The sequence below is a fragment of the Coenobita brevimanus genome, chromosome 94, assembly GCF_032717465.1.
Source record: "Coenobita brevimanus isolate Jiangsu-jjx chromosome 94, ASM3271746v2, whole genome shotgun sequence".
In the NCBI taxonomy this organism is placed as follows: Eukaryota; Metazoa; Arthropoda; class Malacostraca; order Decapoda; family Coenobitidae; genus Coenobita; species Coenobita brevimanus.
Genome location: NC_137047.1, coordinates 37,578,347 through 37,598,514, shown reverse-complemented (window position 1 = coordinate 37,598,514; position 20,168 = coordinate 37,578,347). Strand labels below are relative to the sequence as shown.

Below are 20,168 nucleotides of genomic sequence, written 5' to 3'. Positions count from 1 at the left end.
TAAAGATCTAAGAATGAATATCTGATCTACACAACCTCTTCCCTTCTTAATGCCTCCCTGTTCTTCTCCAACTAATTCCTCTGTTCTTTCTCTAACTCTGTCAATAAGTATCCTACCATACACTTTTCCTATTATACTAAGAAGACAAATGCCCCTATGATTACCACACACTTCTTTTTCCCCTTTTCCTTTGTACAAGGGAATAATTATACCTGACTTCCAATCCTCCAGGACTCTACCTTCCTCCCAGGCCAATCTGCACATCTTCCACATCCATTCTACTACTAATTTCTCCCCCATGCTTCAGCATTTCACCACACACTCCATCAATTCCTGGCGCTTTCCCCAATTTAACTTTCTTCACTGCTTCCACAACTTCTATCCTACTGATTTCTTCCTGTCTTCTCACCTCCCTCCTTCTCCCAGCCATTCCCCAGCCACTTATACTCGCATTACTTCCATCCTGTATGTTCAACAATTCCTTAAAGTGTTCTCTCCATCTGTTCACTTTTTCTCCCTTCTCCACTAGTAATCTACCATTTTTATCGTTCACTCCCCTGCTAACCTCACTTCCATCACACACTGATTTACCACCTTTTCTATTATCATAGGTAACTTTAAATGCACAGCAGTGAATGAATCTGTGCATTAGTTGCAAACATTAGCATTTAAACACATGATCTTTACAAGGGTTTCTGTGGAAAAAAAAAAAAAAAAAAAAAAAAAAAAAAAAAAGGGGGGGGGGGGGTGCTTTTGGGGTTACATGACCCCATGGTTGGGATCCACTGCTCTACTAACAACACTCACTCACCTTTTTTCCTTCCTTCCATCTGACCTTATTGTCTTCAATATGTCGAACCCACTCCAGGATAACCAGTCCTCGGTCATTCAGCAGTGAATAGCAGATGTCTCGCATAAGACGGCATGACAGGGAGAGGTTGTTTAAGCTGAAATATTCATAAAAGTCTTAGAATAAAATCCTCTACTTGCTGACTAGAAAGGCTTGGTGTCTGAGTAACTGTTGTTACTGTTGTTGTTGTCATTGATGTTGCCCCGGGTGTATCTGAACACAAACCTGGTGGACTGCGGCTGAAGATGCCCTTCTCCTGCAGTCCTTTCAGGATACTGGGAGTGGACTAAGGGACAGATGTATAACTGGGCAGCACTGCTAGGATAAAATGGTGTTACTCAGTACCATGATGGTAAAATTTTCCTTGGTCGTAAGCGACATGCTTAAATACTTTCCCTCCGTAATCAATAAATGAAAGGGGGCTGAACGAACCAGGATTATTTTTTTGTGCAGGCAATTCATAGTTAGTAGGGTGGAGATGCCTTGCACTGTATTACCTGTGGAAATATATTTGTATAAAATCTAAAAACAATGAAAAAACAAATCAATGAAACTTATCATACTTGTTTCTGCCAAGAACTATTGTTGAAGTAAATGCAATATTTGTAACAAACTGAAAAAACAAAAAAACAATGCAAAAGGGGTGAGTTGTGTACACACCATCACTCTGAGGTGATGACCTATGCAAACCCTGAGGCATCTGCAAAATAATATTAAACAGGCACATAGACTATCTTCCTATCTATCTATAGCCTGATACCATAATCCCATAAGGGGTGGCCATTTTTCTTTGAGTTAGTTGTTTTATGGGAAGGGGCACTAACCCTCCACCAAACCACATACTGACATGTAAGGAACACGTATGGATTAGTTATATGGTTACCATCCAGTGTTATAATGATATCCTGGCTTAGCTACAGTAAACCATTTGGCTTGTCTATCTATCTATCTATCTATCTATTGCCAGACACCTCAATCCCATTTGGGGTGGCCACAAACAAATCACCTCCACGTTGCCCTGTCCTCCGCCATTTCACTGCCCTGCTCCCAACTCACACCCCCCTCTCTCATATACCTCTCCACCCCATCCCTCCATCTTATCCTCGGCCTCCCCCTCCCTCTTCCCCCCCTCCACCTCACTCACATAGACCCTCTTCGTCAGTCTCTCACCCTCCATCCTCTCCACATGGCCAAACCGCCTCAGTGTGTTCCTCATAACGCTTCCTATCACATCCACATCCACACCACAACCCTCCTTTATATCCTCATTTGTCAGCCTGTCTCTCCATGTGACTCCACAGGCTCCTCTTTAATAACTCATTTCCACTGCTCTCACTCTTGATTACTGTCCCTTGAACAACATCCAAGCTTCACTTCCATACGTTAGAGTTGGTATCACAATACTGTACTGTCATGTAGTAACTTTTTCACTTCCATGCTCACTTCCCTGTTTCTTATTACTGCTTTCAAAGAACCAGCAACCTTTCTTCCCTGCTGTACCCCTTCAAGCACTTCACCATCAAAATCTCCATCCTTACTCATCACACTACCCAAGTACTTAAACGTACTCACATTTTCCAATTCCTCACCATCCAACCTCGCTGTACATTCACTGACTTCACCTCTTTCAAAGACCATCACTGTACTCTTCCCTACATTCACCTTTAGATTCCGTTTCTTACACACTCTCCCAAACTCATCCACCAAGCCTTGCAGCTCCCCTTCATCTTCACTCAACAACACAGTATCATCTGCAAACAACAGTACAGGGAGTTTCCAAACACTATCCTCTCTCACCAGGGCCACTCCAACATCCACTACCCTACCTTGTACCTCTTTTATTACCCCATCCATGTACAGATTGAACAACCATGGAGACATGACACATCCCTGTTTCAACCCAACCTTCAAAGAGAAAAATTCACTTAGTTCACCATCCACATGCACTGCAGCCTTTGCACCTTCATACAGGGAGGGGCACTAATCCTCCACCAACCCCACTTGACACGTAGGGAGAACTTTATGCCAACAGCATCTGGTGTTCCCAGGCAGTCACCCATCCAAGTACTAACCAGACCCTACGTTGCTTAGTTTTCGTTAAATCAAGCGCCTACTGTATTTACCATGAACGAGAAATCTTTGGACTCGAGCAACTAAACCCTAAAGGTCTATCTGTTCCATATCTCACAACCTTTCCCTTTGTACAAGGGAATAATTATATCTGACTTCCAATCCTCCGGGACTCTACCTTCCTCCCAGGCCAATCTGCACATCTTCCACATCCATTCTACTACTATCTCTCCCCCATGCTTCAGCATTTCACCACACACTCCATCAATTCCTGGGGCTTTCCCCAATTTAACTTTCTTCACTGCTTCCACAACTTCTATCCTACTGATTTCTTCCTGTCTTCTCACCTTCCTCCTTCTTCCAGCCATTCCCCAGCCACTTATACTCGCATTACCTCCATCCTGTATGTTCAACAAATCCTTAAAGTGTTCTCTCCATTTGCTCACTTTTTCTCCCTTCTCCACTAGTAATCTACCATTTTTATCTTTCACTCCCCTGCTAACCTCACTTCCACCCTGTCTTACTCTCTTCACCTCTTTCCAGAACATTTTCTTACAGTCCCTCCACTTTACACTCAAATTCCTTCCAAATTCCTCATCCACTCTCTTCTTACTCTCTCTTACTAATCTTTTCACCTCTCTCTTTCTTTCTACACATAACTCTCTCTTCTGCCTCTCAGCTTCTTCCATGCCCCTATTTCTCATCCATTCATTGTATGCTTTCTTCTTTTGTGCCACAGCCTGTCTCACCTCTTCATTCTACGAAGCTGTTCCTTGCACCCCCCTCCATCTTCTCTTCCTCCCACACACCACATCACATGCTGCACATATTTCCTCTGTAAATATCCTGCACACACCTTCCACATCCCCCATCTGCTCCAATTTATATTTGCCCAATTGTTCCTCCACTTCTCTCTTATACTCTGCCTTTTTCTCATCCTCTTGTAACCTTTCCACTCTCCTTGCAACTACTCCTTCCTCTCGTCTTTCCCTTCTTCTATTCCTCCATCTTACTTGGATCCTAATTCTGGCCACCACCAAGTAGTGGTCAGAAAGTCCACTCCCCCAACCTCTATAAGCTCTTGCATCCATTACACATCTTCGCATCCTTTCATCCACACACACGTAATCAATCATTGCCTTCCTTTCATTCAGTTCACCACCCACCCTTCTCATCACTCACCATGTATACCTGTGGATCATTTTATGCCTGAAGAGGGTATTGGCTATCACCAACCCCCTCCCAGCACAAATGTCCACTAATGCACTGCCATTCTCATCTATCTCAGCAGGCACACCCCACTCACCAACTATTCCATCCACCTTCACATTCCCTACTTTACCATTCATATCACCGATCAAAAACACTCTCTCATTCCTTCCAAACTTTTCCATGCACACTTCCACATTTGTCCAGAACTCTTCTCTCACTCTGCTAGCACAATCTTGCATTGGTGCATACACACACACAGTCGCCCACATTTGTATTCCAACTTTCAATTTTACCCACACAATCTTTGACCCAACTGATCCATACTGTCTTATGCTCTTCTTCCATCTTTTACTCACAACTATACATACTCCTTCCTTTGCCCTCTCATTCTCACCTACTCCTGCACATATACCCCATCCATGCTCCCATTCTCTCACACTTTCTCCTCTCCATTTTGTTTCAGTTATTCCACATACATCCACTTTCACACCCTCAAGCACCTGGACAATCTCTCTCTCTTTCACCTCATCATTCGCTCCTGTTACATTCCATGTAGCCATTACCAAGTCCTTTGTCCGGTCCTGGATCGTCATTGTTAGGTTAGTCCTTGTCCGAGGCTTCTTGTTTGATTTTTTAGTTAGTTGTTTTCCGGGAAGGGGGACTAACCCTCCGCCAACCCTTTTAGTCACCTTTTACGACAAGCAGGGATACTGGAGGAGTATTCTTGAAAAAAAACCCTACCAACAGGAAAGAAGAGGAATAAAGAAATAGGAAGAAAAGGAAGAAGTAGGAAGAGAGGAGGGCAGATACAAAGAAAGAATGATAAAGGTGAGGAAGAAGTAGGCAGCACTACATCATGTGAGTGGATGATGGTCACCACAACATATGCTGTAAATCATTGAAAATGTCTCCTGCATTAGTTATGATAATTTCTGGAAGTCAGAAAAAAATATTAGGATGAAAATCATATTCCTAAGTCATACTTCTGGACATTCATGAATAGTGAACTGAAAAAGAGAAGGGAAACTTTATTAAGCAAACAAGTCTTTTGGTTGCTTGACTGATCATGTCAGGAGAACTCTGTCATATTTCCTACTCTGTAACAAATGGTAATACAAAGGTGTCCCTTCCAAATTGCAATGCTGAACCCAAGAAGCATCTTCAGCCACAACAGTTTTCTCTTTTGTCCACCTCACTCTTATTTTTGTGTCTTTTTCAGTTCTTTCTCTCCCCCTTCATTTGCTGATTGCAGGTTTACTGTCTGTTGTAGTACATGATTTAACTCTCTTCCTTTCCCTTGCAAATTTTATTCAGATGTTTCTGTGCACTACATGACATATTCCTTTTGTTTTGTTTATAATGGCTCCAACATGCATGCATGCATCAAGCTTGGTCACCTAATGGTAGCTCTCCACGCTGCTTGATCTTTGGCAGCTTCCCTATTCAGTCCCTTATCCCTGAGGTCACACTCAATGACCTCATCCCAGGTCTTTTTCGGTCCACCTCTCGCAACCCTACCCTTAACATTAATACTTCTCACTTTCTGCACCCAATTATCATCCCCCATCCTCTTCATATGCCCAAACCACCTCAATCTACCCCTCCTCATCACAACACAATACACTCCAGTCCTATTCTACCCTTCAACTCTTCCATCGTAAACCTAGCCCTCCTAAGCCTCGCACTCAAGGATGCACTGCTCATCCACCTCATCATTTGTTTCTGTAATATCCTCTTCCTTTACTGCCCAGGTCACACTACCATACAGCATTACACTACTCACACATGCTGCATACAAAGATCACTTAGCATGGAGGGAGAATCTTCTCAATGTTAGTAGAGACAACAGCTCCCTGAACTTCTTCCAACCACTCCTCATTCCAGCCACAGAGCAAGCACCAGCCCCATCTCTAGCACTTAACCTGCCTCTCAAATAACAAAACTCTTCCACACACTTGAGAGACTCACCAGCACTATCAATCCTTTCACACCTGACAATATCCACTTGCTCTCCCTGACATATGGCACACATGAAATCAGCATTACCTTGCAGTCTACCTCTAATACCACAACATCTCTCATGCATTCACTTATCACAAACACTGCACAAGATGGAATTACTTCCAATGTCCTTGTGGCAAATTGCACATGGCCACTCTCCTTCTTCTTTGGCAGTACCACCACCAGCCCTAGATACCATTACTTTTGTTTTATCTGCATTTACTCTTAAACCCTTGTGCCCCATACCATCTCTCCACTTCCTAAATCTCTCCTCCACCCCCCTTCCATTCTCCTCAATCAACACCAAATCATCAGCATATAGTATCTCCCATGGGAGTCCACTTTTGAAGTCACGCGAGAGGGCTTCAGGTACTGTACCATGACATGTGGGGTTCAAAATTGACCCCAGGTCCACACCAACATTCACGGCAAACTCATCTCTCAAATCTCCAGTTATCCTTACCTGGGTGTGAGCACCCACATACATGGCCAAACAACTCTAACCAGCCACTCCTCGATCTCAAGTTTTCTCATTACCCATTTCACCATCTCTCTAGGGAGTCTGTCAAAGGCCTTATCGAAAGCAACAAAAACAAAGTACAATTCCCTTTTCTTTCCTAGATATTTTTCCTGATGCTGTCGAACAATGAATATGGTATCTGTGGTCCCTTTGCCTGGCAAATACCCAAACTGCATCGTATCAATATTCACTCTTTCTCTTACCATACCTTCTAGAACGCTCTCTATTACGAATGCATTATCTTGAAAAATTTGGTAAGAGGAGCCATGATACAGAGGTATCGTGTCCAACATGTTTCTTAAGTACTAATTGCCTTTAATATTGTAGACAATCAAAACATTACATAAGAAAAAAAGAAAATTTAGTATGGGACATTTACATTTGTCCACTTTGCTTCCAGGTAAGTACATGAAATCCAAGACAGCTGGGGGGAGGGGAGGGGGGGGGTCTATTATTCCATGAAGTCCCAGAAGTGCTACAGCCAATAAGAACATTCACTGACTGGGAGATATACAGCAGCCAATCAATACACTCATTTGTGTGTGACATCAGTGAGTGTCAGTCACTCTGTGCTCTCTGGTTTAATATCATAAGAGCATGTTTGGACTAACTTAAGGAAAGTTCCCGTTAATAAATGATGAAATATTTATGACAAGGATTATCTGTCATAACCGTATAATTCATTTATGACACTCAAATTCTACAGAAATTGCATTTATGTTACTAAAGAACATCAAGTTATGTTTCTTGACATCTGCAGTGGTGTCCTGCTGACAGGAAAACGGATCGATTCGGACACGAAATTCATTCGTCCCCAAATTGTTCCAGTTAGTTAGGTTAGGTTAAGTTATGATGAATTACGCTGGTTATATCAGGTTATATCAGTTAGTTAGGTTAGGTTAGGTTATGATGAATTAAGTTGGTTATATCTGGTTAGTAGAGATGAGAAATTAGTGACAGACTGACTTTGGAGTTGAATCTCTCTGAAAGTCCAACATGATGGGTGGATACTTTTTTTTCATGCTAGGAAGAAGGAACCAAAGACCATGAGCCTGCAATAACTGTTCCCTCCAAGAGAAAAACAAAATACAATAGAGAGCCAAATTCAAGACCATCTCATCTCAAGATGCCTGGACACACTGCATCTGAAAGACTGGAGATCACAGGAAGCAGGAAATACAGACAGAGGGAGACAGGTCCAGAGCTGACCTGTTGCATAAATGAAGGACTGGGAGTAACGGTTAACTCTTGCATTACAGAGTTGGACAGAAACAGGATGAGAGTCTCTTGCTAGACGGGAGCTACGCGCCCATCATAGAGGTGGAGGAATGCAAACAGACAGTTCAGAGGAGCAGTGACCATCGAAGTGGCGATACAATAGAGATAAAGATGCACCAGTATGGGCAAACAGACAGAGGCTGAAGGGAACCAGTAGGAGGAGGAGAGTTAATGAGACGAAGAGCCTTTGACTCCACCTTATTGAGAAGAGCTGTATGTGGGAAAACTCCCCACACATGAGAGTTGTACTCCACACAGGGGCGGATAAAACCTGTGTATAGAGTCAACAATTGTGCAAGGATAAAGAAGGAATGGAGTCGGCTTAGCACACACAATCTCTTGGAGGCAGATTTTACAAGAGATGTAATATGATCTTTCCACAATAAGTCCCGAGTGAATGAAACCCCAAGCATGTTCAAGGATGATGCAGGATTAAGTTGAATATTATTAAACATCAGTGGGTACACCTGTGGAAGATTCTGTTGGGTTGATAAGTGTAAGAACTGAGTCTTTGATGCATTAAAAACAAGATTATTTTTACTCCAGTCAGAGATACAAGCCAAGTCAGACATTAGGAGTGCCATAGCTTCATCCCTTGTTTGCCTGTAAGCCAAGAAACCATTTACAACACTAGGTGGTAACCATATAACCAAACCATAAGTGCTCCCTATGTGTCAACAAGTGGGTTGGTGGAGGGTTAATGCCCCTCTCCGTAAAACAAATAACTCAAAGTCAAATGGCCACCCCTTACGGGATTATGGCATCTGGCAACAGATAGAATGGACAGAACCGCTGAGATGGACATTGCGGGAACCGAATGGAAAGGTGAAGGGTGGAATCATCAGCGTATGAATGGATAGGGTTAGATGTACAGCTCAGAAAGTCACTGATAAATAAATGGAAGAGAGTTGGTGATAGGACAGAGCCCTGAGGAACACCACTGTTGATAGTGCTAGGAGAAGAACAATGGCCATCTACAACAGCAGCTATAGAACGACCAGAAAGGAAGCTAAAGATGAAGGCACAGATAGAAGGATAGAAACTGTAAGAGGGCAGTTTGGAAATTAAAGATATATGCCAGACTTCATCGAAAGCCTTTGAGATATCAAATGCAATGGAAAAGCTTTTGCCAAAGTCCCAAAAGGAGGATGACCAGGAGTCTGAAAAGGTAGGTGAGAAGATCGCCAGTGGAGTGTCCCTGACGGAACCCATACTGACGATCAGAAAAATGGATGCTTTAAAATTCTTCTAATAAGAACTGACTAGAAAACTTTTGAGATACAGGATGTTAAGGCAATTGGATGATAGTTAGAGGGTTGGGAATGGTCACCCTTCTTTGGGACTTAGCACAGTTTGTGTGAAAAATTGATGGGGTTGTCTACAGGTACCTGATACCTTCAAAAGTACAAAATTTGTAACTTATTAAATTTATTCCAATGATAAGTAGTTTACTAGAAAAAAAGAATAGCAAAACTCTATGCATGGGGGCTCTCCTGCAGTTTCATTGTGTGTGTGACAGTACTACTTTTTGTTTTTGTGCTACCATCCCATATTTAACAGGTCACAGACTAACCTCATGGTCAGTGTTTCAATACATAGGTTAAACCACTTTTTTGTGTATTTACCTATTTGTAGTATACAGGAATTGAGCAATGCTCGTGTTGTCCTGTCTCCATATCCACCTTTATCTAGTCTACCTTTACACACATGAATGTTTTTCTCCTGCACCATCTTTTTGTCTAAGTCATTCCAAATACTTATGAATTTACCTAATATACCTAATTGTGATATACACGAAATGTGCTATGCTCGTAGGTTCCTGTCGCTGTTTCTCAATGTCAAATTTAGCTTTAAACTCGTTTAAGTGTTTAGACTGGACGATCTCTTTGTCCAGGCTATTCCCTAAGTCTATACTTCTGTAGGGAAAGCTATATTTCTTGATATCCTTCAAGCAGCTTGACTTCTTCAATTTCATACCGTGTCCTCTTGTTGCTCTCTTATCCCATAAAAACAGATCTTCTCGGTCAATTTTATCTACTCCCACCATGGTCCTGAACACTGCAATCATGTCTCCCCTCTTTCTCCTTTCCTCTAAGGATGGCAAATCCAGCTTTTCCAGCCTCTCTCTGTATGACAGATTTGCCAGACTGGGGACCATCTTGGTTGCTGTTCTTTGTATTCTCTCAATCTTATTTATAACTTTCTTTTTGTGTGGGGACAACACTACCACAGCATATTCTAACCTGGGGCAGATCATGGCCACTATCAATTTTTTCATCATCTCCTCATCCATATAATGAAATGCTACTCTTATATTACTCAGGAGTTTTTAAGTCTCTCTAACAATCTTGTTAATGTGTTTTTCAGGCGACAAACTATCTTGGACCAGCATTCCCAAATCTTTCTCTTCTCTCATTTTTGTGATTAATTCATTACCCAACGAATAATTCAGTGATGGCCTCCTGATACTTTTACCCATTTCCAATATTTTACATTTCTTTACATTAAATTTCATTTCCCACGTCCGGCTCCAATCATGTATCCTATCCAGATCCTCCTGCAGTATTTTACAGTCCTCCTCAACCTCTACCTTCCTCAAGATCTTTACATCATCAGCATACAGACTTGCATACTGTTCACTCCATCTACCATATTATTTACCTAAATCAGGAACATTACTGGCGCCAACACCGAGCCATGAGGGACTCCACTTGTTACTTCCCTCCATCCAGACATCCTATCCTTTATTACTGTCCTCATTTGTCTGTCTCTCAAAAAGTCTCTCATTCATTCCAGGAATTTCCCCTTCAGTCCTCCTATATATTTGCCTATCACCGTGTGTTTGCCTATCACCGTTTACAACATTCTAGGGAGTTTTGTGCCTTGAATTATAGTCTTGTCTGATCTAAATAGTTTTCCCCATAAGGTTTATTGTGTTTGGTATAGAATTTGTCCAGAACTGCAGTGTTGTCTGATCTAATTACCAAACTGGATGCATGGTCAACATAATAAAATGAGGTAATAAAATACAGTACCAAAGTTCCTATCATAAAAGAGTATTTGGAGGCCCCAATCAATGTTCATACAATAACAATAAACTCCAATCACCACAATCATCAGCTACTGCTTTTAAATCTAATAAAAGTTAGCCAAATTTCTTCTTTCCTCAATTTCAGGGAAACTTACATAACAATGGGATGCATAGTTCTCATAACCACCTGATGATTAACAACAAACACAAAAAATGAAACCACAATGCTCTAATTACTATTCATTGGAATAATGCTAGGTAAAATGAAGCTGGAATGCACTAATTATCAGTCACAAGAATAATGTATGGTGATGGAAATTGATGGGGGCACCCATCATCCACTCACTCAATGTAGAGTGATGCCATATAAGCTCTACACTGAGTGACAGGCCAAATGGTTTCCTGTACCCAGGAAACCATTTACTACGCTGGGTGGCAACCATATAATTGGGGTTTCTGGCATGGTTAAGTGTCCCCCAGATTCCCCTATCCAAAATCACTTAATCATGGCAGTCGATTCAGAAAGCCTCGGAGGGCCTAATACCTGCCCAGGGCCCCAACCAGATGGGCAGACTCGTGTGGCCACGTGGAATGCGAGAGGTGTGAATGAGGAAAGCAAGAGGGTGGAAGTGGTGAATGTGTTCAAGAGTGCGAGATATGCTGTGATGGCATTGTGTGAAACGAAGATGACAGGGTGCGAGGTGGAGGAGTGGGAGGGTGTGAAATGTGTAAGATCGGGAATGAATGGGAGAGGAAGATGTAAGGAAGGAGTTGCTTTGCTGATGAATGAGGTGTGGCAGAATGGAATGAGAGACTACAAATGTGTCAGCTCAAGGTGTATGTATGTCAAGTTCAAGTTTGAGAAGGTGAAAGTGGCAGTGATTGTAACATATGCACCGTGTGAGGACAGGAGTGAGAGAGAGAAAGACAGGTTTTGGGATGAGCTGGATGAAGTAGTGGGGGAAATGCCCAGGAGCTACAAGGTGATCATAATGGGGGATATGAATGGAACTTGGAAGAGTAGGCACTGGTCCTGAGGATGACATAATGGGTTGTTATGGAGTACCAGGAGAAAATGATAATGGGAAGCAACTAAAGGATATGTGTCAGGAGAGGAGGTTGTGCATTTGTAAATCGTATTTTAAACATAAAGATGAACATAAATATACATGGTATAGAGGAAACGAGGACTGTGTTGAAAGAAGCCTTACTGATAACGTACTCGTAGAGAGGTCGATGATGGGAATGGTTGCTGATACGAGGGCAGTGAGACGATGATGTGGAGGTCTGTCAGATCATATGATTGTGGTATGCAAGATCAAGCTGAGAGGAGTGAGGTGGATCAGGAGAGAGATGAGCAGTCAGGGAGAACAACTGAAACTGAGAAGCTGTGGATCAAGGAAATGACAGATGATTACAGGACCAAAGTAGAGGGGGAGTTAGAATCAGTGAACTGGAATGAAATGGATCTGGACAGCCTGTGGAATGCATATAGGAATTGCTTATTTAGGAATGCTAAATTGGTGTGTGGTGTGGTAAGAGTAACAACAAAGGTACGGCATGGTGGCAGGGATGGATCCAGGGGGAGGATGGGGGGGATGCATCCCCCCCCCCACCGGCCATGCATCATTGAATAAAGAGGCAATTTCAACACTGAAATATCAGTAAGTCGCGTCAAGTCTTTGGTTGAATCAGCGAATCAGACCCCCCCACCAAAAATTCCTGGATCCACCCTTGCATGGTAGGTAGAGGAGGTAAAGAGAGCTGTGGAAGAAAAGAGGACGATGTGGCTAAAGTGGTTACAGGACAGGGGTTCAGTTAAAAAAAGAACTGAGTATATTGAGAGCAAGAAGCACATAAAGAAACTAGTGAAGAGGAAAAAGAAGGAGGTAAATGATGATCTGAGAAGAAAAATGAATGCAAATTACTCTGAAAATAGGAAGTTATTCTGGAAAGACGTGCGGAAATGTATAAGTGAAAGCGGAAAGAAATGGGATGGTGCAGAGGATGCAGGTGGTAGATTATTAACTCATGGAGATGAAGTAAGGACCAGATGGAAAGAATAATTTGAAAGCCTGATGAACGGGAATAGAGAGAACAGAGCAGCTGTAAACATGACTGGCTCTGGGGGTGTGCAGAGGAATGCAGTGGCAGGAGACATGACACTCGCACAGGTGAAGAGTGCTGTGAAGCGGCTGAAAAATGGGAAAGCAGCTGGGGTTCATGAGGTGTATGCAGAGATGCTTAAGTGTAGTGGAGAGAAAGGAATGAAGTGCCTGTTGGAGATATGTAAGAAGGCATGGATGAGTGAAACTGTGCCTGCAGAGTGGAAAGAGGCTGTGATTGTACCCCTGTAACAAAGGTGAGCGAAGTGAGTGCAAGAATTATCATGGCATAAGTTTATTGAGTGTGGTAGGGAAGGTATATGGAAGAATTATTGTAGTCAAAGTACGAGAGATATCAGAAGTCCTTGTAAGTGATGAACAGGGAGGCTTTAGGAGTGGCAGAGGATGGGTGGATCAAATATTTGTAGTGAGACAGATAGCAGAGAAAGCGTGTGAGAAGGACCATAAGGTGTTTATGGCATTCATCGATCTGGAAAAAGCATACGACAAAGTAGACAGAGAGGGACTGTGGAAAGTTTTGCGCATGTATGGTGTACTGTAGATGGTAAGCTGCTAGGTGCTGTCAAGAGTTTTTATGATGGCAGCAAAGCATGTGCAAAGGCTAATGGGCATCTAACTGAATGGTTCACGATTGATGTGGGCATGTGACAAGGTTGTGTGATGTTCCCATGGTTGTTCAACATATATATGGATGGGGTGATGTGAGAAGTAAAAATACATGTAATGGAGAGAGGTACAGCGTTGGTAATGAATGGTGACGGATGGAATATCTCAAATTTGTTGTATGCTGATGACGCAGTACTGCTTGCAAGTACCGGACAAGAACTTGGTAGGCTAGTGCAGAATTCTGCAGATGTCTGTGTGTGTCGTGCCTTGAGATTAAATGTAGAAAAGAGTTATGTGATGGTTACTGTGAGAGAAGGTGACTCCCAGTGTGATGTTACAGTGAATGGAGACAGCCTGGAATTGGTGACAGAGTTCAAATACCTGGGTACAATGACAGAAAAGAGAGGAAAATGTGCAAAAGAAGTGAAAAATAGAGAGACACAAGGAAGAAAAGTAGCTGGTGCAATGCAGGCCTTGATAAGAAACAGAGGCTTGAGTGTTGCAGCTTCACGAGGCTTACATGAGGGAGTGTAAGCACCAACTTTAACATATGGATGTGAGACTATGGTGTGGCATGAAAATGAAAAGGCAAGAGTAAGATCAGTGCAGATGGGACTGCTGAGGAATGTATGTGGAGTACAGAGGGAGGATAGGATATGAAATAATGTGATTCGTGAAAGGTGTGCAGTGAGGAAGTCGGTGGACACCAGAATTGAAGAAAGTGTACTGAGATGGTATGGTCATGTGGAGAAAATGGATAACAATAGAGTGATGAAAAAGGTATATCTGAGTGAATTTGAAGGAGGGAGGAAATGAGGTAGGCCAAGGAGAGGGTGGAGAGATATGGTGGATGAGTGTGTGAGGAAGAGAGGTTTGGAAGTCGGTGAGGCTAGGGAACTGGCAAGAGATCGAGCTGGCTGGATGAATGTTTTGAGGAGAAGTACATGATCAGGGATTTGGCACCCCTTTTAACACGGCAGTGTCCGGACTGACTCAATCGGATACGTTTATGTGATGCTACAGAATGTGGTGAATGTTTTTGGCGTATCCGATACAGCCAGGATTCCGGGGGCTTGAATGATGAGTGAATGGAAGTGTGGCCCATTGGATCAGGCAAATTTGGGCTGTCTGGACATTGCTACACCTCACCCTGCCCCTGGGTGGGAAAGGAGGTCCGGATGATGATGATGATGATGATGTGGCTCAATCATAATCAATAACCAAATAATCACCCACAGCTCTGACCATCACACAATGGCATGGGGTGTCATCCTAATGTAGCTGGGAGTTCACTCCACCTGATTTTTTGTTAGTGTCAGACAGGGCTAGCAGGTACTTTACTTCAGGACAATACTATTTTCAGGCTTACAAACTTAGAGACACAGAAGAAAGTGAGTTACATATCAAAAGTGTGGGAGCTCAGTCATGCACACAGATAAAAATCTATATTTTGTGATGGTTGGGGCTTGTCCCTCTCTGGCTGGGAGGACCTTTTACTGTAAATCAAGTAAAACAATAAAATCAAAGCAATAAAGTCAAAAGCTCACACCTGAAGCCATCTAAGTAGCTGGCTATTTTCTGAAGAATCTCTACAGGCAGGTAGGTGAGGTTAATGCTGGATGCCAGGAACTGTTCTGGTGATTCAGGATGGGGTAGTCGGTTTCTCTTGCCTCGAAGCCGTGCTGGAGTCAGGTGTACCTGGCTCAGGGCTCCACCAGTCTTTTCCACGCTAGGTGACCGGGATCGGGGCAGTCCCCCTGGGGTTATTGCAGAATATACAGTAGAATAACAATAAGTACATTAAACACATGAAGGCAATAAATAAAAAAAAGTCAATCCCACATTACCTCCTCCAAGGTGTAACAGCACAGTGTTGGACTACCACAGTCCAGCATACAGCAAAAACTCGATATAACAGATTTCAATAGATCGGAATTCATTTTCATCAGAATCGAGGAGCTGACCAGACTAAATTCTATGGTATATCAGAAAAAGTCCAATAAAGCCAGAAGCGGTCCAGACTGCCTGACCACTTCAGCTACATTCACCACAACAAGGTAAATAAAAGACATGTTTATCAGTGTACAATACTGTATTATTCTATGTATTATATCATTTGATTATTGTATTGAATGTTTAATACAGTACAGTACAGTGTCCTTGCACAGTGAATGAGTTACTGGGCGGTAGACGAGCTTGTTCACAGCAAATTTATTCACTGAGAACAACGTATCTCATGGGAAAAACAACATATGGGCAGCACCGCTTCCTCAAAGTCTACTTTTTTAGCTATAGAGATGTACTAAAGGGCACATTTCAAACACACAGAGTACAGATATATAAAATATAAAAAACATGGTTATTTACCTGGAGAAGATGGCAGTGGTTCCGAGGCAGGGAGATACACTTATGGTGACCCCATCACATCACCTTCCACTCCCTCATTCCCAACACCAGTCCTGCCCTCATCACTTGATTGAACCACTTCCCCATGTGCCACTACCTCATTAACCCTTTAAATGCAGGGCGTCACTTTCATGACGCTCAGGAGCAAGGGATCATACCACGGGGCGTCACTTTCATGACGCTCAGGAGCAAGGGATCATACCTCGGGGCGTCACTTTCATGACGCTCAGGAGCAAGGGATCATACCACGGGGCATCACTTTTGTGATTCTGTGTTATTTTGAATTCGCCCGGGCTTTCCAGTGGTGGCTTGTATCATCTATCAGTACTATCAGTGTCCAGCTATACAGTACAATCCCAGTTAACCGGGTGGCTTGGGGAATTTACCTTCCCGGTTACAGATTTTTCCCGTATTTCTGATTTTCAAGTCAAATCTATACAAAGGCTATCACAGCAGTAAATACAGTTCAGGTACTCACCAGTCACATTAGGGGTTACACTAAGAGATTCCGCCTGAAAAACTGCCTTGTAAACACACACCATGGTCATAACGCACGTGCGTACAATGTCTAGCAATTTGCAGTACTGCAAACTGCACCAGTCCATTGTTTACCGAATTACTGTATTCATTATATGTACTGTACTCATAAAAATTGAAAAATAAAATAAAGAAATAAAAGCTTGAACATTTATTAGTGAACTGATGATGTGTTAAGACTGCAAAGTAGAATTATCACGACACCTGTGCCCCCACGTGAGTTTGTTTACGTTTCTGACCCCGACTGTTCTTCTTCTTCCCCATCTGACCTCCATCACTCCACCCCTCACCCGCCACTCAGCTGTTTTGCAGAAAATAAAATAAATGATGTACGTATGAAATGCAGGCATATTATTTATTTATTTTTCTTCCAACAAAGTAAACTTTCATTCCTATTAACACTTATATTCAGCCATTAGTGTTTTATAATGTTCGCCTTTTTCAAGTCTGTTGCATATGTCCAGCTTCTGTTTCAAGGTAAGCACGATACGCTTACGTTTAATTTGCACTTTAGACATTTTGGAGTGTACAAATTACCGTCTATCAGAGGAACACAATAGCAAGAGAGCTTGTTTACTGTCTGGTGGCAAAAAGCAGACTGGTGATTTTTGGAGGGTGTGGAGGATGACTGAATTCAAGTAGGGGAAAGAGGGGGTGAGGAGGGGTGGTTAAGAGGATTTGTTAGGGATTTACATTAGCTGGAAATGCCTTCACCTCGCTTTGTCTGACTTCACCCAGCCTCGCGTGACACGATCAAACAGCGGTTTGGCAGTCCATTCAAATTGGCGCACAGTTATAACTTACTGACATTTTTACCAGCCCTTGAATTTTCCCGTTTTTCTGAGTATTCCGTTTGTCTGGATACTGGATAGCTGGGATTGTACTGCACTCAGTTCTGCTATTGTCATCTGCACTCCCATCCACTGTTGACAATTTAGTCATTTTTCCCCCTGTCCTTGACACCCCTCCTTACCTCCTCTCCATTACCCTCTCCTCCCGCCTGCCCAGTTGCGCTGCGCTACACAAATCCCGGACGGATTTTTCCACTCATTTTATCCATTGAAATGTGCCCTATGCCCTGTTCTTATACATAATAATATATAAAAGAAAGAGAAAAGGTAATTGATACTGCCATATGTCTGGAATGGGATAATTATCACCTGGGAACACCCCAAGTGCTCTTGTTCGTTAATTTTCCCTGTTTATTTTCCCTTGAAATATGCCGTATGACCTATTCTCGTGACAAAAATATATATAAGAAAGGAAGGGAGAAGCCTAAGTGATATTTACATTCATCTGGAACTACCTAATTTATTATGTATTGTCTAGATTTCCTGCCAATCATTTCATAACGTATAAATTAGCAACTGTCACCACGCTGACACTGTCAACCCTTCCCTGCCCCTAGGCCACATCATTCAGTTTACTGTCGTCTTTCACGGCGAAACCACGTTCGATTCGCGCCTGTCCTTAGCCCCCTGCAAAGGGCCCTGTGACCTCTACCCCTATTAAACCTTGTGTGGGAAGGGGTAAAGAGCTAAGAGACTCTGCTGTGGAACGTGAACTGGCTAATTTATCAATGATAATGATGGACAGTGACTACGGCTTTTCTGGTGAGTAAAACAGTGCCAGTGGAAATGTAAATAATGTGTAAATAGCAAGTGAAAGCAATGAATGTAAATATAATGGAACAGTGGAAAATAGTTTTTTAAGTTACTGCATGTGACAGTGCATAACACAGTGTAAATAAAACAGAAATGTAAATACATGTAATGTAAATAAAATAGAAAATGTAAATAGAAATGTAAGTTAGTAATATATGAATACGAGTATAAATACTTGGCGTAATGAAAGTGAAAGTGAAAGCTTTGCTCTAGCATGTATAAATACTTGGAGTAATGAAAGTGAATGACTGGAGTCAATATAAATAACTAGTACTGAAAGAAACTTATGGATAAATTTTGTAAATATAAATAAGTGTATAAAGTACTAGGAATATAAAGTGTGAGTGTGTTATGAATAATAAATGACAGATCCGCCTCAGAATACCATCGGGGAACCAGCATGGGTGGATAACTCGTATGCGCTCGTAATTTACGTTGCTTTCACAGTTTTTTTTTTTTTTTTGGAATATGGATTTCAAACTACTTGAATTCATAGAATAGTATTTGTAGTTATAATATCAGACAGTGGTAACCATATTACGGGGTATCGGGAAGTGTAAAGTGGAGACTTTGTTACCCAACTTCAGAAGTCTCCACACGTCCTACGGTAGTAGATGAAGGCTCAACGAACATCCCAGGAGAAAGCTGAAGGTATGTGCCATAAGCTTATGTAACTATAATATTATAAGACTAAAAACTGATTTTTGGCAAATATTTTTAAAAAGTCATTCGGAGCGCGATTATCCTCGCAGGACGCGCACGGCACACTCCCGACATCCCTGCGGTTAAGCGGTTAACCTCTCCCACAAAACCTTCAAAGTCCAATGATGACACCAGTGACATCACATCATTGTCTTTGCCATGAAGTGTAGCAGACGATGTAGAGGAACTGGTTCCTGTTGTTCTTGAGTTCGGTAGTAGTGTTTTTCTTATGTTGACTTCCGTATTGTGCCTTTCAGTGCAATGACAAAAAGTGGTTTCTACTCCACTCAGCATATCTTGTGTCTTAATGTAGCTGGTTTCATTTGTCTTGACCTCTTCTCTCAGAACATCCACTGCTGATAGAATTTTACTGATCTTCGTCACAGGCAAATCTTCATCCTCCATTGGATTCTGCTCAACAGGTTGCTCAGACCTGGCCTCTTGTGCAGCGTCTACTAGGGGAGGGGGGGATCGTTCAATATGGGAGATGGCGTTTATGGCCTACTCTTTTCCCCAATTTCATTCACTCAAGGTTCAAATCGTTCACTATGGTTTTAAGGACCTGATTACCCCCTGGTCGTTCACCAGGCGAATCGTTTACTCTGAATACATTCAATGTGCAAGTGCACTGTAGTGCAATGGTAGTGAAAACAGTTTAAAAACTGTTATTGCAATTTGGACTAATGTCTGATATATCGGAAAAAGTCCGAGTTAGCAGGGGGGACACCAGATGTAACTTTTACCGGAATTTCACTTATTTTCGGAATGGCGTGGGCCCCAATTAGTCCGTCATTGTGAGGTTTTACTGTATTTAAGTATACATATAGATGACCAGCCTACTTTCTTCCATGGCATTACATAACTGAAAAGCCTCCAGTTACCTCTTAAGCATCAAATTTATGGAATGCTCTCACTCTGCCTGGACTACTCTAATTATTACTGGTATACTACCGAGTGCTTTTATACTTCCACCATTTTTTTCTTTGTATAATGGAACAAGTACTTTTGCATTTATCTATTCCTATGCAAGTCTACAATTTAGTGGTACCAAATTTATCACATATTTCAATACTTTTTCACAAGAGCCATCTGCCACCATAACATTCCCTACAGCTACGGCTAAGTTATCGTTTCTACTGATACCGCATTCTTCTTTCACTTTACT

General features: G+C 42.2%; 1 protein-coding gene across 1 annotated transcript in view; it reads right to left on the bottom strand.

Moving 5' to 3' along the window:
• Positions 1-20,168, bottom strand: part of LOC145412924 (F-box only protein 30-like) — a 200,243-nt gene that overhangs the window by 29,009 nt on the left and 151,066 nt on the right. The window contains exons 11-12 of the mRNA XM_080282728.1: positions 15,244-15,451; positions 812-947 (exon numbers count right to left, since the gene is read on the bottom strand). Coding sequence (XP_080138854.1) covers positions 812-947; positions 15,244-15,451 — 344 coding nt within the window. The remainder of the gene's footprint in view (positions 1-811; positions 948-15,243; positions 15,452-20,168) is intronic.